We start from the raw sequence: 14,776 nt of genomic DNA on the forward strand, positions 1-14,776 counted from the left end.
TGAATTCCCCACTGTTCTGTAGAACTGCAGAAGCTTCTTGGGATGAGAAGCGAAACCTCTTCAAGGAGAAACCAAGAAAGTCCAGTTGCCTTTTGAAGAAAACACCTTTGGGGCAAACCGTGACTCGGATGACTGACAATCTCCTTAGACACCTCATCTTCAGTCCTCGTCTTCTTTCTGTAGGCTGTGGGTAAAATCTTCTCGGGCCTCGCCCAGTGTGGAGCGTGGGGCTGCTTTGATGAATTCAACCGGATCGACGCTTCCGTCCTCTCGGTCATCTCTTCCCAGATTCAGACGATCCGAAACGCCCTCATGAACCAGCTGAAAACATTTCAGGTAAAGAGGTAAAAAATAAAAAAAATCCCCTGCTTGAAATTCTGGCTCCTAATCCACCCCCCCCCCCAGATCCGGGGTTCTTTGGGACCCTCGGCCAAAGTACCGCATTTCAGTTTGAAGGGCAAGAAATCGCACTGGACCCTCGGATGGGCATTTTCATCACCATGAATCCTGGCTACGCGGGACGAACGGAGCTCCCTGAATCCGTAAAGGCCCTTTTCAGGCCAGTGGTGGTCATCGTCCCTGACCTGCAGCAGATTTGCGAAATTATGCTGTTCTCCGAGGGATTTCTCCTGGCGAAGGTGCGTCGCAGGGTCATCGCAAATGGATGGGTGTTGTTCTGACCCGGGCTTCGTAAACCGTAATTATTCACAAACTTGTTTTAAAAACAAAACATATTTTATTGCAACGCTGGGAATTGTTTTCATTCCCAGCTAGAATTAATCTCAAACAATTCCCCGAGATAAGCACCCACGTTTCAGTTCTCTGAGGTGCTGCCAAAAACAGAAGTATCCAGTTAACTAGGAAAGAAACCAACTGAAGTACAAGAACAACCAACCGAAGTACAAAGAGCTTCAAGAATGAATCTTGAACCGAACAAACGACTTTGCTTCCTGCAAAGGTTTCTTCACCTTTGCCTGTTCTTTATCCCTTATGGGAGGGGCAATCACCTCCCAGCCTTATCCCCGAGTTGCCCCTTTTGTCTCAGCTGCTCTTGCCTTCTGGCAATTCTGTGCATACGCACACTGGGAACAGGCTCCCTTCGTTCCTCTGCCTTGCTGCTGCCAGACTCCGGAGGCTCCAGAGTCAGCACCCCACTCCCAGATGGCCCTGGTCCCATCTCTGCATCAGATGCAGGACCCTCATCCAAGTCCTCCCCAGACTCCCGGACTGGTCCCCATTCTTCCTCACTGTCCGATTCCGTTGCCGTCTGCACAGGGTGCCGGCGAACCAAAACAGTAAGTGGACTGTTGTACATCGAGAGCTTTCTGTTCAAGGGCATTTCCTGTTGATTTTGTCCAATGGATTTGTTTATTTATGTAGTGTATAGCATGAGGTCATGCAACAACTGATATACAAATTTAGTTTAAATAAAGTGTCAGCAAGTGTGTTTGTGTGTGTGTGTGTGTGTGAGAGAGAGAGAGAGAGAGAAATGTGGACAATACAATATAGGAGATAAAATATTAAATTAGGATAAATGTCCAATAGGTGCTAGCCAAGAAGATGACTGTGCTGTACAAGTTGGCAAGAGAACAGCTTTCTAAACAGCATCACTACGATTTTGGGCTTCGGGCTCTGAAGTCTGTCCTGGTCATGGCCGGAGAGCTGAAAAGAGGGTCTTCAGATCTCCCCGAGGTAAACTTACTTCCACAGGTAGATCAACCAAGGGATTTGTGATACCTTGAAAAATCAACGGTGAGAGCTTTGGATTCAAGGAGCAAAACAGCTACCCCAGACCAGCATTTCTTCCCTGTCTGAACTTATCGAAAGACTTACCATAAAAATCACCCAGAAATGAGATCCCCAACCGCCGTGGCCAATGGCTTTTAAACAGGACCAGAAAACGACGTTAACCTAACCTTCTTGATATGTCAGGTGCTTTCTTTATTCCAACAAAGTGGATCTCCAACTACCCTCACCCTCTTTATTCACCAAAAGCGTGTAAATAAAAGTAGAACAACGATCCGGATTTTAAGTACACCAGGATTTATAACACCATCCTCAATTAATATTGTAGCTATGTATTGATGTGTCCTTCTAAATCCCTAAATTTTAACACTGATTTAAGAGGAGTCCATGGCTAGAATTCCTTAATCTACAAATTCATTGGTATAATTAAATGGCCTTTCAGGAGCGTGGTAATTTCATTAAGTTTTAACCCCTTTGGTCATCTTGAGATGAATTTTAAATGGCGAGAGGCCTTATCTTTTTTGGAGGGTTCCTTTTTAACGGGAAGTCTATTCAAGGAAGTCAACTCCGCTCACCAACGTTTTTAATGTTTCCTTGGGGTTCAAACCCACTCTAGGATGTGGTCCTCATGAGAGCCCTGCGAGATATGAACCTCCCCAAGTTTGTCTTTGAAGATGTTCCTCTTTTCCTTGGCTTGATCTCCGATCTCTTCCCTGGACTGGATTGCCCCCGTGTCCGCTATCCCAAATTCAACGATGCAGTGGAACAAGTACTGGCTGAAGAAGGTTACATGGTTCTACCTGTTCAGGTATTAAATGAAAGTCACTAAGATCAAAGAGATGGCCAAGATACAGTCAGATCATTTGGCCTTCATGAAGCTTGTCTGAAAAGCTTCATCAAGCCATAATGCAGTTGTCTGAAATTGGGAAGATGATCATTTTAGATTAGGGTTTTCCAACCTTGGCGACTGTAAGACTTGTGGACTTCAACTCCCAGAATGCCTCAGGCTGAGGCATTCTGGGAGTTGAAGTCCACATGTCTTACAGTGGCCAAGATTGGAGACTCCTGATTTAAACGATCAATGAATGTCAGTTCCATGAAGGGGTTTATAATTCCAGTCAAGATGGCTGCCATTGGGGTATTTTTTTTCCCTCCCCGCAGGTGGATAAAGTGGTCCAAATGTATGAAACAATGCTAACACGACACACCACAATGGTGGTAGGGCCAACCGGAGGTGGCAAGTCAGTGGTCATCAACGCCTTGTGTCACGCTCAGACAAAGTAAGCACAAATCAATCAGTGTGGTGGAACGTGGCCTGGATTCCTGGAGGGAGGGGCTGAAAGTAAGAGGTGACTCAGTATAGTTTGTGGAAGAGGGAGCAGGTGAAGACAGCTCCTTCCTGATAGTTCCCAGAGTATATGTTTTACAGTGCCAGTAGCCCAATTGAGTTGGGCAAGATTTCTGCCGGGTTGTGAGGAACCATAAAGGAAGCCGCTTGGAAGGGTCTCACTGTGTCTTTTTTGGTTTTCGGAGCCTGGAAATCGGGGATGTGATTACTTTTTTTTTTTTTTCCAAGCCACCACTCCGTAGTTTAACGAAGCGGATGTGAGCAGGAGTCAAAAGTGAATTGGGCTGTACCTACAAATTCATGGAAAATCTGTTTCTGAATTAACGATAATCCAGACACATCAGAAATATCACATCCCTGAATATCAGCCGCCTTATCACGGGCAGGGTGATTTCTCCCTTTTCACGCCTGTGGATTTTGTGGTGGTCTTTGTTAGCCAGTGTGGGAAATGGGGCACCCTTTTTAGCAATGAGCTTCATTCTGAGTTGGCACATCCGAGACAGGACAGGATTTCATATCCGAGCCTTTTTGGGCCGGTCCCCACGGGAATGTCATTGACCCAATTCTTCTTCTCGTAATCGATAACCTCATTAGATTAGGCCTGCTGACCAAGCTGCACATCCTGAACCCCAAAGCCATGAGTGTGATCGAATTGTACGGCATCCTCGATCCCGCCACACGAGACTGGACCGATGGCGTTTTGTCCAACATCTTCCGGGAAATCAACAAACCCACCGACAAAAAAGAGAGACGGTAAATGGATCCTGCATCCATGTTTTTGCAACTGGGAAAATCTTTGGATTCCTTGACCACCCACTCCGTTTCATGATTGTTAAAAAAATTCGTTATGCTCCGTTTTATTTTACTTTTTCATTTTGGGGTGAGGGGAGAATAGAAGGGGAGATATGGGCCTGTGGGTCAAACATTTAGCCGTTTGAGACAGGCAGGTTAAGAAGCAAGCTCACTTATGCAATGGAATAAGAGTTGTTGGTCTTCGGTGCATTTTTTTTTTCTCAATCTGTATACACAGGTACATATTATTTGATGGCGACGTCGATGCTCTCTGGGTAGAAAACATGAATTCTGTGATGGATGATAACAAGCTGTTGACTCTGGCCAACGGGGAGCGTATCCGGCTTCAAGCCCATTGTGCTCTTCTGTTTGAGGTCAGGCTGGTCTCACGATGCCAATGACTTTGAGCTTCCTCCTTCCTTTGGAAGGAGCCTCACCCATTTCCAACCCAACAGGACATCCCTCTAGCCACTATCCGGTCTTGGAGCTTCTTTTAACCTTCCTTACAGGTTGGCGACCTACAATACGCCTCCCCAGCCACTGTATCACGTTGTGGGATGGTCTTTGTAGACCCGAAGAATTTGAGATACAGACCTTATTGGGATAAATGGACAAAAGAAAGGAGCAAGGTAAAGAACAACGAACGATGACCTTGGAACAACTTCTGAAGACCACGACTGATAATGGATTCTTCCATGTGTCTGGACAAGCATAAGTGAAGACACTTTAAAAAAAAAAACCGAACATTTGTATGAGTCATACTGTATGATAGCTCTTGTTTCTCATAAGATTCCAGCTCGAGCTTCGTTTGTTTGTTCAAGAGTTGTGGTCTTTTGTGACGTTCTCCCAAATCGGTGCCTTGAGGTGATGCTCCCAAGAGGAGGAGGAAGAAGAACGGGGAGGACTTGTTCTTCTAACTTGGAATAACTTTTATTTTTCCAGCAAGAGAAACAACTGTTGGACAGACTCTTTGACAAATACGTGCCTTTTTTGATCGAAATGATCGTCGAAGGCATTGTGGATGGACGGCAAGGAGAAAAAATGAAGATGATTGTCCCGCAGACGGATCTGAACATGGTAAATAATCGGATTTTTGTTTTCATGAAAGGAGAAAACAAAAAAAGAACCGGGCCTGCTTTTCATGGCCAGCCCGATGATGTGGTTTTTTTTTCAGCTCTGGGGTTTCCTCCCACAGGTGACTCAGCTGAGCATGATGCTCGATGCTCTGATCGAGGCTGAAGTGGAGGACCCCGATGTGCTTGAATGCTACTTCCTAGAAGCCCTTTACTGCTCCTTAGGAGCCAGTCTCCTTGAAGCGGGAAGGGGCAAATTTGATGACTTTATTAAACGCATCTCTTCCATGTCAACAGTCAACGACGAGACGATTTTAGCAAAGCCAGGAGAATTGCCAGGTTGGTTTTCGAGGTCAGAAGAAGACTTCTCCTCCTCCTCCTCCTCCTCTCCTCCTCCTCCTTCGGCTTCCTCTTCCTCTTCCCCGTCTCCTCCTCCTCCACCTCCTGCTCCACCTTCTTCTCCTCCCTCCTCCTCTTCTCCTTCTCCTCCTCCCTCTCTGTCTTCCTCTTCCATCCTCCTCCTCCTCCTCCTCCTCCTCCTCCTCCCTCCTCCTCCTCCTCCTCCTCCTCCTCCTCTCCTCCTCCTCCTTGGCTTCCTCTTCCTCTTCCCCGTCTCCTCCTCCTCCACCTCCTGCTCCACCTTCTTCTCCCTCCTCCTCCTTCTTCTCCTTCTCCTTCTCCTTCTCCGTCTTCCTCTTCCTCTTCCGCATCTCCTCCTCCTCCTCCTCCTCCTCCTCCTCCTCCTCCTCCTCCTCCTCCTTCGCTTCCTCTCCTCTCCGTCTCCTCCTCCTCCACCTCCTGCTCCACCTTCTTCTCCTCCTCCTCCTCCTCCCTCCTTCTCCTTCTTCTCCTTCCCTCATCTCCTCCTCCTCCTCCTCCTCCTCCTCCTCCTCCTCCTCCTCCTCCTCCTCCTCCTCCTCCTCCTCCTCCTCCTCCTCCTCCTCCTCCTCCTCCTCCACTTTGTTCTGAAGGAAGTTGAGGGAACATCAGCCCTGTTTCGGGGGCTCCAGGTGGCCATTCAATAAGTTTCTCTTCCACCACCATTGTTCTGAGGTGTCCCAATTGCTCTCTCCCACAGGGCAGCTCCCCACCTTGTACGATTTCCACTTTGACGGGAGAAGGTGGGTGCCGTGGAGCAGCCTGGTTGCTCAGTATCACCACACTCCTGAAGTGAGATTTATCGACATCCTAGGTAAGAGGGAAACCAACGGAGCACCGTTTGGTAGGAGTGTCATCGGTTAACGCTTGAGAGTCGCAGTTTCGATGAGTGCTTTCCAAAGCAACGTATTTTCAGGCATTCTTTTATCAGTTTGTATGTCGTCCCCTCCACCCTTATTATTTTTACAAACTCTGCAAGGCAGCAAACCTATCCAGCTGTTTTCCTCACAACAACAATCCTGTTGGGCCGAGAGAAAGGGATTGTCTCACAGTCTCCTAGTCATTGTCCCAAAGTCACCCAGCTGTCTTTCATGGATAAATCAGGATGTGAACTGACGGTCTCCGATATTTTTACCCCGGCTCCTTAGACCCGATTACTGGACTTTCCATCCTTCTCAGATTCTACAGGTTGTTAGAATAGGGTTAAGTGCCATTTCGACCTTCAATAAAAGGTAGCAAGAGCTGGATTTCCAGTGAGCAAAATGGGGTCAGAAAAAAAGTAAATTAAACTTAAATAAATCGTGTGTAATACAACGACCCCTCCTAACCATACCTCCTTTGCTTCCACGAATATTACAAATTAAGTGTCGTTTTCGGAAGAGACGCGTAAAGCCCACCCAGGGCTCGAGTTGTAATGGGGTGGGGGCCTCTCTGTGGTGCAAAGGATCCGTTGGACGCCCTCTCTGTGAAGTGGCTTGGGTCTCCAGACTGATTTTCTGAGGGATGCTCCCTTCAATGGTTCCTCCTTCAGTTCCAACTGTGGACACCACACGCACCACTTGGCTGCTGGAGAAGATGTTGAAGATCAAGCGCCCGATGGTTCTGGTGGGAGAGTCGGGGACCTCCAAAACGGCCACGACGCAGAACTTGCTCAGGAAGCTGAACCCAGACACAAACGTAAGGCTGTCGCGTTCTGGACCGGGACTCCATCCTCCTGCCTATTGGGCCATTCTTCCATGTCCTGGTTGCTCCTCTACTGTAACCCAAAGGTGCTTTTTTTCCAAGAGGCAACTGGACTTTCTTCTTCTTCGAAGACATTTTGCTTCCCATCCAAGGAGCTTCTTCAGCTCTGACTGGAGGGAATGGGAGGATTTATATTCCTTGCAGACAGCTGGTCATTTGCATCCTTTCAGAGGGTCATTGAGGCTACTTGGAGGTTTTATCTGTGTCCTCAGAGTCACCTGAGTCTGCCCTTTTTCCCTCTGGAAATCCATTCCTGCTCCCACACCATTCAAAGGGTGTTCATCCCAAATTGTATAGTTAAAGTGTGTAGATATTCTCAGTCATCCAGGTCATGGTTGTTCCAAAGGACAACCTTTGGGGCAAATATGACCTGGATGACTGAGAATCTCTACAGACCTTCCTCTATTGTAAAACCCCGAAGTACCAAGAAAGACATTACTTCTGAGCAATTTCCTCTCACCTGTAGACGGAAATATTTCCAAACCAAAGCAGACGACTTCCATCATTAAAGGTCTACTCTGGGAACTTCCAGGGAGGAGCCGTCTAAACTCTCTTCCTCCCAACCAAACTGTCCAAACTTTGTTGTCTCTTGGTCCCCCTTCCCTCTTTCTTGGCAATCCAGACTACATCCCACCACACCCCCAAATCACGCCAGGTTGCCTCCCTCGCCAGCTTTTATTTCTGGCAATAATTTTGGGTCTGTCCCATCCAGGTTCTGCTGGTCATCAACTTCTCCTCTCGCACCACTTCCATGGACATTCAGAGGAACATGGAAGCCAACGTGGAGAAGCGGACCAAAGAAACCTACGGGCCTCCCATGGGAAAACGGCTCCTGGTCTTTATGGACGACATGAACATGCCTCGGGTAAGGACTCCAGGAGACAGAGCTGAACATGGAAGAGGGGAAGAACATTGTCAAACTCTTCACAAGTAGTCCTCAAAAACAAACCAACCAGATTGGCCTCCATTCGTGTTGGTTCTGCTTGGCCTGTCACATCAATGCCCGTCGACACCTCCTTCTTCTACAAAGTTAAAGAAAGAGGAAAAGTCCTAAAAGTTAAGAAGGGGAAAAGTCATTTAACAGTCACTTGGGAGAAGTAGAGAAGGACAGAGATGGCCTCGTAGAAGGAATTCCACAGCTATCGTTTCTCCTTACTTCTAGGTTGGATCTCTCTTTGATGATCTAGAAAGGGTGCAGAGAAGAGCAACAAAGATAATTAGGGGATGGAGGCTAAAACATATAAAGAATGGTTGCTTTATGAAGAAGTGGGTATGTCTAGTCTGATGAAGAGAAGGACCAGGGGAGACATGATAGCAGTCTTCCAATATCTCAGGGGCTGCCCCAAAGAAGAGGGAGTCAAGCTACTCTCCAAAGCCCCCGAGGGCAGGACAAGAAGTGATGGGTGGAAACTCATCAAGGAGAGAAGCAGTTTAGAACTAAGGAGAAATTTCCTCACAGTTAAAACAATTAACCAGTGGAACAACTTGCCTCCAGAAGTTGTAGATGCTGCAACAGTGGGAGTTTTAAAAAAGATGTTGAATATCCATTTGTCTAAAGTGGCGTGTAGGGTTTCCTGCCTAAGCAGGGGGTTGGACTAGAAGACCTCCAAGGTCCCTTCCAATTCTGTTATTCTATTCTATCTTCCATCCATTGCTTCTTGTCCTGCCTTCAGGTGCTTTGGAGAATTAAGTCAATCCCTTCTTCTCTGTGACAGCCCCTCATGTAACTGGAAGACTGCTATCATGTCACCCCTAACCCTGAATAATTTTATTTTATTTTTATTTTATTTATTTATTTTGATTTGTCAATCGCTTACAAGATAATAGGTATAAGTAAAAACATAGTTATGAATACAGGCACGTTGGTGCACCTACAGACCTCTTAGAAAAGGGGTGAGGTCAATAGTAGACAGTCTAAGGTTAAAGTTTTTGGGGTTTGGGGAAGAAACCACAGAGTCAGGTAGAGTATTCCAGACATTGACCACTCTGTGGCTGAAGTCGTATTTGGTGCGGTTAACCTTGAGTTTGTATCTATTGTTTGCTCTTGTGTTGTTATGGTCGAGTCTTCCAAGACTTGAGGGGCTGTCACAATGAAGAGATTGACTTATTCTCCAGAGCACCTGAAGGCAGGACTAAGACACAGCCTTCCAGCCCTATCATTCTATGTCTTACCATGTGAACCTCAACTGAAGTTTCTAAAGCCTCGGTCTCTCAGCCCTGCTTTTCCCCCCTTCCATTTCCACCCAGGTGGACGAATACGGTACCCAGCAGCCCATCGCTCTGTTGAAACTGCTGCTGGAGAAGGGCGCCTTGTATGACCGGGGGAAGGAGATGAACTGCAAATACCTCCGCGACTTGGGCTTCATTGCCGCCATGGGCAAAGCCGGTGGCGGCCGCAACGAAGTGGACCCCCGCTTCATTTCCCTCTTCAGCGTGTTCAATGTGCCCTTCCCTTCAGAGGTCTCCCTGCACTTGATTTACGCCTCCATTTTGAAAGGGCACCTGGCGGTACGTGGGATTCCTCGGTGGGGAGAGAAGGGAGAGACGGAGTCAGTGTAGATCGGGTCACAAGTAGTCCTTGGCTTATGTCCACAATGGAGGCCCAAATTTCTGGTGTTCGATGAGGCATTTGTTGAGTGAGTTTCTCCCCCCTCCCATTTTACGACCTTTCTTGCCACTGTTGTTAAGTGAATTGGTGCAGTTGATACGTTAGTTGTCAACTCAAAAAAGTACTCCTTTGGTCTTTTGAGTTGTCAGCAGAAAGGGAGTGGGGGGAAAGCAGTGCATTCCTTAAATGCTTCAGATAATTGCTAGGCAGCCGAAGCTTCTGGCACGCAAGATTATTACTGATGACTCTTGGCTATGGAGGTGTCCCACTGGAGAATATACATCCGGGGGTGGGGAGAAGAAGGGGGAAATGAACGATATGTCTTAGAGTTGGCTGTACCCAGGTAACGCCGACATGGTCACTCCTAATAAATCTTCTGCGGCTGGAGGTTCATGATTTAAATGGGGGTGGATGCCGGAGCCCTGACATTAGTAACCTGGTTGTTAAGTGAACCTGGGCTCCCCACTGACTTTGCTTGTCAGAAGGTCGCCAAAAGGGGATCACGTGACCCTGGGAAACACCACCACCGCCATAAGTACATGCCAGTTGCCGAGCTTCTGAATTTTGATCACGTGACGAGGGATGCTGCAACGGTCATAAGCGTGACAAACAATCCTCTTTTCTCAGTGCTGTTGTAACTTTGAACGGTCACTAAATGAACCATTGTGAGTCCAGGACTACCTGTATTAAGCAGAAAGGAGAAAAAAAATAGAAAGCAAGGGAAAACAGACCACAAAGCCGGCGGTATTTTTCCACGGTTCTCTCTCTCTCTCTCTCTCTCTCTCCTTTTTCCTTTCATGAAATGATCTTCCCCCCCTTTTTATCGTCAGACCTTCGACGAGTCCATCGCTGCCATTGCGGACAAAATCACCTCCTGCACTCTGGCCCTTTACGAAACCATCGTCCACGACCTGCCGCCGACACCTTCGAAGTTCCACTACATCTTTAACCTGCGGGACCTCTCCAGGGTTTACAACGGGCTGGTCCAAACCACCCCAGAACGGTGAGTGTCTGATAGCTGTTCAGGAAGTCCTCGGCTTTTAACCATCCATTCAGTGACTGTCTGAAGCTACAACGGCACTGGGGGGAAAAAATGACTTTAAGAGCAGTCCTCGGACTTACGACCGTTACAGTATTTCCCCCCCCCCCGATCATGTGATCAAAATTCAGGCACTTGGGAACCGGTACGTATGATAGTTGCAGCAGTGACCTTCCCAGATGTCTTCTTCTCCATCTGTGACCTTCCCAGCTGTCTTCCATTGGAAGAATCCGGTCATTGGGAGAATCCAGATTTTTCTTAACAGCTGTGTACTTCACTTAACAACGGCCCCAATTTGCTTAACAACCATGGCCCAAAAAATAGAAGGAAAATGTCACAAAATCAGGCGGCTTGAGAATTCTGGTCCTAATGGTGGTTTTAAGTCAACAGCTACCTGTAATTATTTTAATATTCATGTTTAAGGAGGAAGAAGAAAATTTATTATTTGACACCCAGAGTCTTTGGAAGATTGTTGTTGCTGCTGCTGCTGTTGTTGTTGTTGTTGTTGTTGTTGTTCTTCTTCTTCTTCTTCTTCTTCTTCTTCTTCTTCTTCTTCTTCTTCTTCTTCTTCTTCTTCTTCTTCTTCTTCTTCTTCTTCTTCTTCTTTCTTCTTCTTCTCTTCTTCTTCTTCTTCTTCTTCTTCCTTCTCCTTCTCCTTCTCCTTCTCTCTCCTTCCCTTCCTTCTCCTTCTCCCTCCTTCTCCTTCTCCTCCTCCTCCTCCTCCTCCTCCTCCTCCCTCCTCCTCCTCCTCCTCCATCATCATTTGACTCGGCCTTTTACGCACTCGTCTTTGCTGATCTGATGGCTTTGACATAGGTTCCAAACAATCACCCAGATGGTGAGGGTATGGAGAAACGAATGCCTGCGTGTTTTCCACGACCGGCTGATCAACAAGGCAGATAAAGCTCTGGTAGGTTCTTCTTTTTGAAACTCCTAATGTACAGTTCCATTCGGGACATCACATTTTCAGACTCTTTTTCAAAAAGAACTCGGAGGCAAGATCTGAGCAGACCATTTTTGATAGAGAAAGCCTTAGTCGGACTCAATTTTTAGATCCAGCATCCACAGGCCTGCCTTTTCCCATAAGGCCCCATTCCTTGGTCCCATAAGGACCAAGAGACTCATACTTATGACTGCTGCAGTGTCCTATTTTTACTGTAGCTGCTCACAAAACACCAGCAGAGAGCTACACGCACAGGATCCCAGAGTGTTATCTGTTGTATTTGCAGAAGGCATAGAACTTGCAAAAAAATGTTATTTCGGGTTTCATTGAGTCTCGATCATCAAGTGCAGATCTGATCCTTCAACTCCAGATCCCAAACCAACTCCACGCCTCTAACTAAAGATTTTCACTGACGTGTGTTAGTAACTCTGAGGTTGAAGGTTGGTGTAAATTGGTAATTCTGGAGTTGGTAATGTGGGGGCTTCGGTGCTCTCTGAGCTTTTGTTACAGACGCTTCATGACCCAACTAGGGAACATCATCAGAGCTAGAAAGGGAGTGGGGTGTGCATTCTGTTCATATAAATGAAAGCCCAACTCCCTTCTAGCAGCGGTGATGTTATCTAGTTGGGTAAATGAAATGTCTGCAAGAAAAGAAAACAACCAAGTTCAGAGAGCATCAATGACCCACATTCTTCTCCCTCCTCCCTCCACCTCCCTTCCAACACTGATGATGTTACCTAGTTTGGTAAATGAAATGTCTACAAACAAACCATCAACCTCAGAGAGCACCAAGGACCCCACAGTTCCATCCTGAGCTACAAATTCAATGGGGTTGCTAATTCTGGGATGCGTTGCAAATTCTGGAGTTGACTGGTGGCTTTTCTGGAACTGTCCAAGGTCCAAGGCCTCATACAAGGCCTGCTGGAAACGAATTTCAAAGACTCTGCTGAAAATGCACTCAGGGACCCCATCCTGTTTGGAGACTTCCGAACGGCCTTGAACGAAGGGGAGCCTCGTGTTTACGAAGACATCCAAGATTATGACGCAGCCAAAGCTCTCTTCCAGGTATGGAGCTTCTAAATTCAGGAGGAAAAATATCTTGGCAGTTGAAATGAGGTTAAAGCCAAATCCAGCTGGAGACACTTCCCTTATCCCTGCTTTGCATGTGGGCAGCCAAGCTAGATTTAACAACGTTGAAGTGTTTCTAAGCTAGTTTTTCCGTAGCTGAACAGTATCCAGACTAGTTTATACATAATTGAACAGTTTCCAAAGTAGCTTTCACTTAGTTAGCGTTTCCTAACAAATGTTTACATTGTTAAAGAGATTTTCCTAACTAGATTTTACATAATTAAAGAGCTTCCAAGTTTGTTTTTATGTAGTTAAAGAGTTTCCAGCTAGTTTTTACATAGTTAAAATTTCCTAGCTGGTTTTTACATAATTAAACAGTTTCCAGCTAGTTTTTACATAGACAACAAAGAGAAAAACCCTCAATGGAATGACCCAACCATTACACAAGAGATTTTTGAAGACCTTCTGTCTCTTCCACACCTCCAATTTGGAGAATCTTTCTTTGTCATCTCGCACCTCCTGTTTTTAACTTGTAGCTTCACCCCCAAGCCATCATTTGTGTCCGTCTTTGTGCTCGCAGGAGATTTTGGAGGAATACAATGAAGTGAACACAAAGATGAACCTCGTGCTGTTCGACGATGCTCTGGAACACCTGACCCGCGTTCATCGCATCATTCGAATGGACCGGGGCCACGCGCTGCTGGTAGGAGTCGGGGGCTCCGGAAAGCAGTCCTTGGCGAGGTTAGCCGCCTACACCGCGGGATGTGAGGTGAGCCGTGCAGCTCCATCCAAAAAAAACCCCTTTGTTGTAGTCCAGTATTTTTCATTAACATAAGATGTGGAGTCCCATTCGGTCCTAATCATCAGACAGTTCAAATTCTTGGAGTCTTGGGCCGCCTTCTTCAATCTGCTTTCAGGGATGCACCAAAAACTCAAGCATGAGCCAATAAAAAAAAAAATACGGTGGGATTTTGCTAGTAGAGTGGACTTTTGACTCTCTGGGTTCACATTGACACCTTCACCTATTTTCTTAAAAACGTGGCAGAATTGAAAATTGCCAATCTTCCTTAGGCTGTGAAAAGCTGATTTAAGGCTAATTGGAGAGACATAAATTCAATAAACAAATACATAAATTGAAATAGCAATAGCACAGAGTTATATACTGCTTTACAGTGCTTTACAGCCCTCACTAAGCAGTTTACAGAATCAGCCTCTTGCCCCCCAACCATCTGGGTCCTCATTTTACCCACCTTGGAAGGATGGAAGGCTGAGTCAACCTTGAGCCTGGTGAGAATCGAACTGCCAAATTCTAGGCAGCTGGCAGGCAGCAGAAGTAGCCTGCAGTGCTGCACTCTAGCCACTGTGCCACCTAACAACACAGAAGAAAACCCTTAACATCCGAATATGAGGTTTTAGTAAAACCTAACCCTAGGTGAAAAAAATAATAATAATGATAGGCCAATGGATGCCTCTTTCACCTTCTTTTAGGTCTTTGAAATAGTTCTCAGCCGAGGATACGGCGAAAACAATTTACGGGAAGACCTCAAGATTCTCTACACGAGACTCGGGATCGAGAATAAAATCATCGTCTTCCTCTTTACGGATGCCCACGTGGCAGAAGAAGGGTTCTTGGAGCTTATCAACAACATGTTAACCTCAGGTATTTCAAAAGCAGGCTGGACGTTTTCATTTGCCAGCCCTGCGAGAGGCTTTGCGTTTCAGGTGGTTTCCTACGGCTCTGGTAGAGAAGATGTCCAGAGATGTTCTTTTATAAAAAAACACTCATCTCTCCCTGTAAATGTCCCTTGAGTGAAATGTTTTTTTTTTTTTTTTACCTGTCTTCTGTTCTCAACCGCAGAAGATCCGGTAGCCTAGCTACAATTTTGTAAGATAAGAGTGGGATGTACTTCTGGTTTTAAACTGCCTTAATGTTCCTTCAAATCCTCACCCCCACCCCAGTTTATGGCAACTCAAAAACAGGAGTAGGAATGTTTTACAAGTTGATAACATGTTTGTGGAGATTCTCAACCATCCAGGT

The 14,776-nt window shown here is 46.3% G+C and overlaps 1 protein-coding gene across 1 annotated transcript in view; it reads left to right on the top strand.

Annotated features, from left to right (window-relative positions):
- The window catches only part of DNAH10 (dynein axonemal heavy chain 10), a 64,979-nt gene that overhangs the window by 29,173 nt on the left and 21,030 nt on the right, over positions 1-14,776 (top strand). Inside the window, exons 34-52 of the mRNA XM_087942603.1 lie at positions 184-336; positions 450-638; positions 1,546-1,692; positions 2,363-2,554; positions 2,908-3,026; positions 3,689-3,847; positions 4,125-4,260; positions 4,396-4,515; positions 4,829-4,963; positions 5,082-5,298; positions 6,038-6,151; positions 6,869-7,014; positions 7,793-7,945; positions 9,328-9,588; positions 10,519-10,691; positions 11,544-11,637; positions 12,568-12,735; positions 13,319-13,507; positions 14,227-14,398. Of these exons, the coding sequence (XP_087798729.1) occupies positions 184-336; positions 450-638; positions 1,546-1,692; positions 2,363-2,554; positions 2,908-3,026; positions 3,689-3,847; positions 4,125-4,260; positions 4,396-4,515; positions 4,829-4,963; positions 5,082-5,298; positions 6,038-6,151; positions 6,869-7,014; positions 7,793-7,945; positions 9,328-9,588; positions 10,519-10,691; positions 11,544-11,637; positions 12,568-12,735; positions 13,319-13,507; positions 14,227-14,398 (3,037 nt within the window). The remainder of the gene's footprint in view (positions 1-183; positions 337-449; positions 639-1,545; positions 1,693-2,362; positions 2,555-2,907; positions 3,027-3,688; positions 3,848-4,124; positions 4,261-4,395; positions 4,516-4,828; positions 4,964-5,081; positions 5,299-6,037; positions 6,152-6,868; positions 7,015-7,792; positions 7,946-9,327; positions 9,589-10,518; positions 10,692-11,543; positions 11,638-12,567; positions 12,736-13,318; positions 13,508-14,226; positions 14,399-14,776) is intronic.

The sequence above is a fragment of the Notechis scutatus genome, chromosome 13 (assembly GCF_049901735.1).
Source record: "Notechis scutatus isolate UNSWTSFEM ecotype Mainland chromosome 13, rNotScu1.2, whole genome shotgun sequence".
Classification (NCBI taxonomy): domain Eukaryota; kingdom Metazoa; phylum Chordata; class Lepidosauria; order Squamata; family Elapidae; genus Notechis; species Notechis scutatus.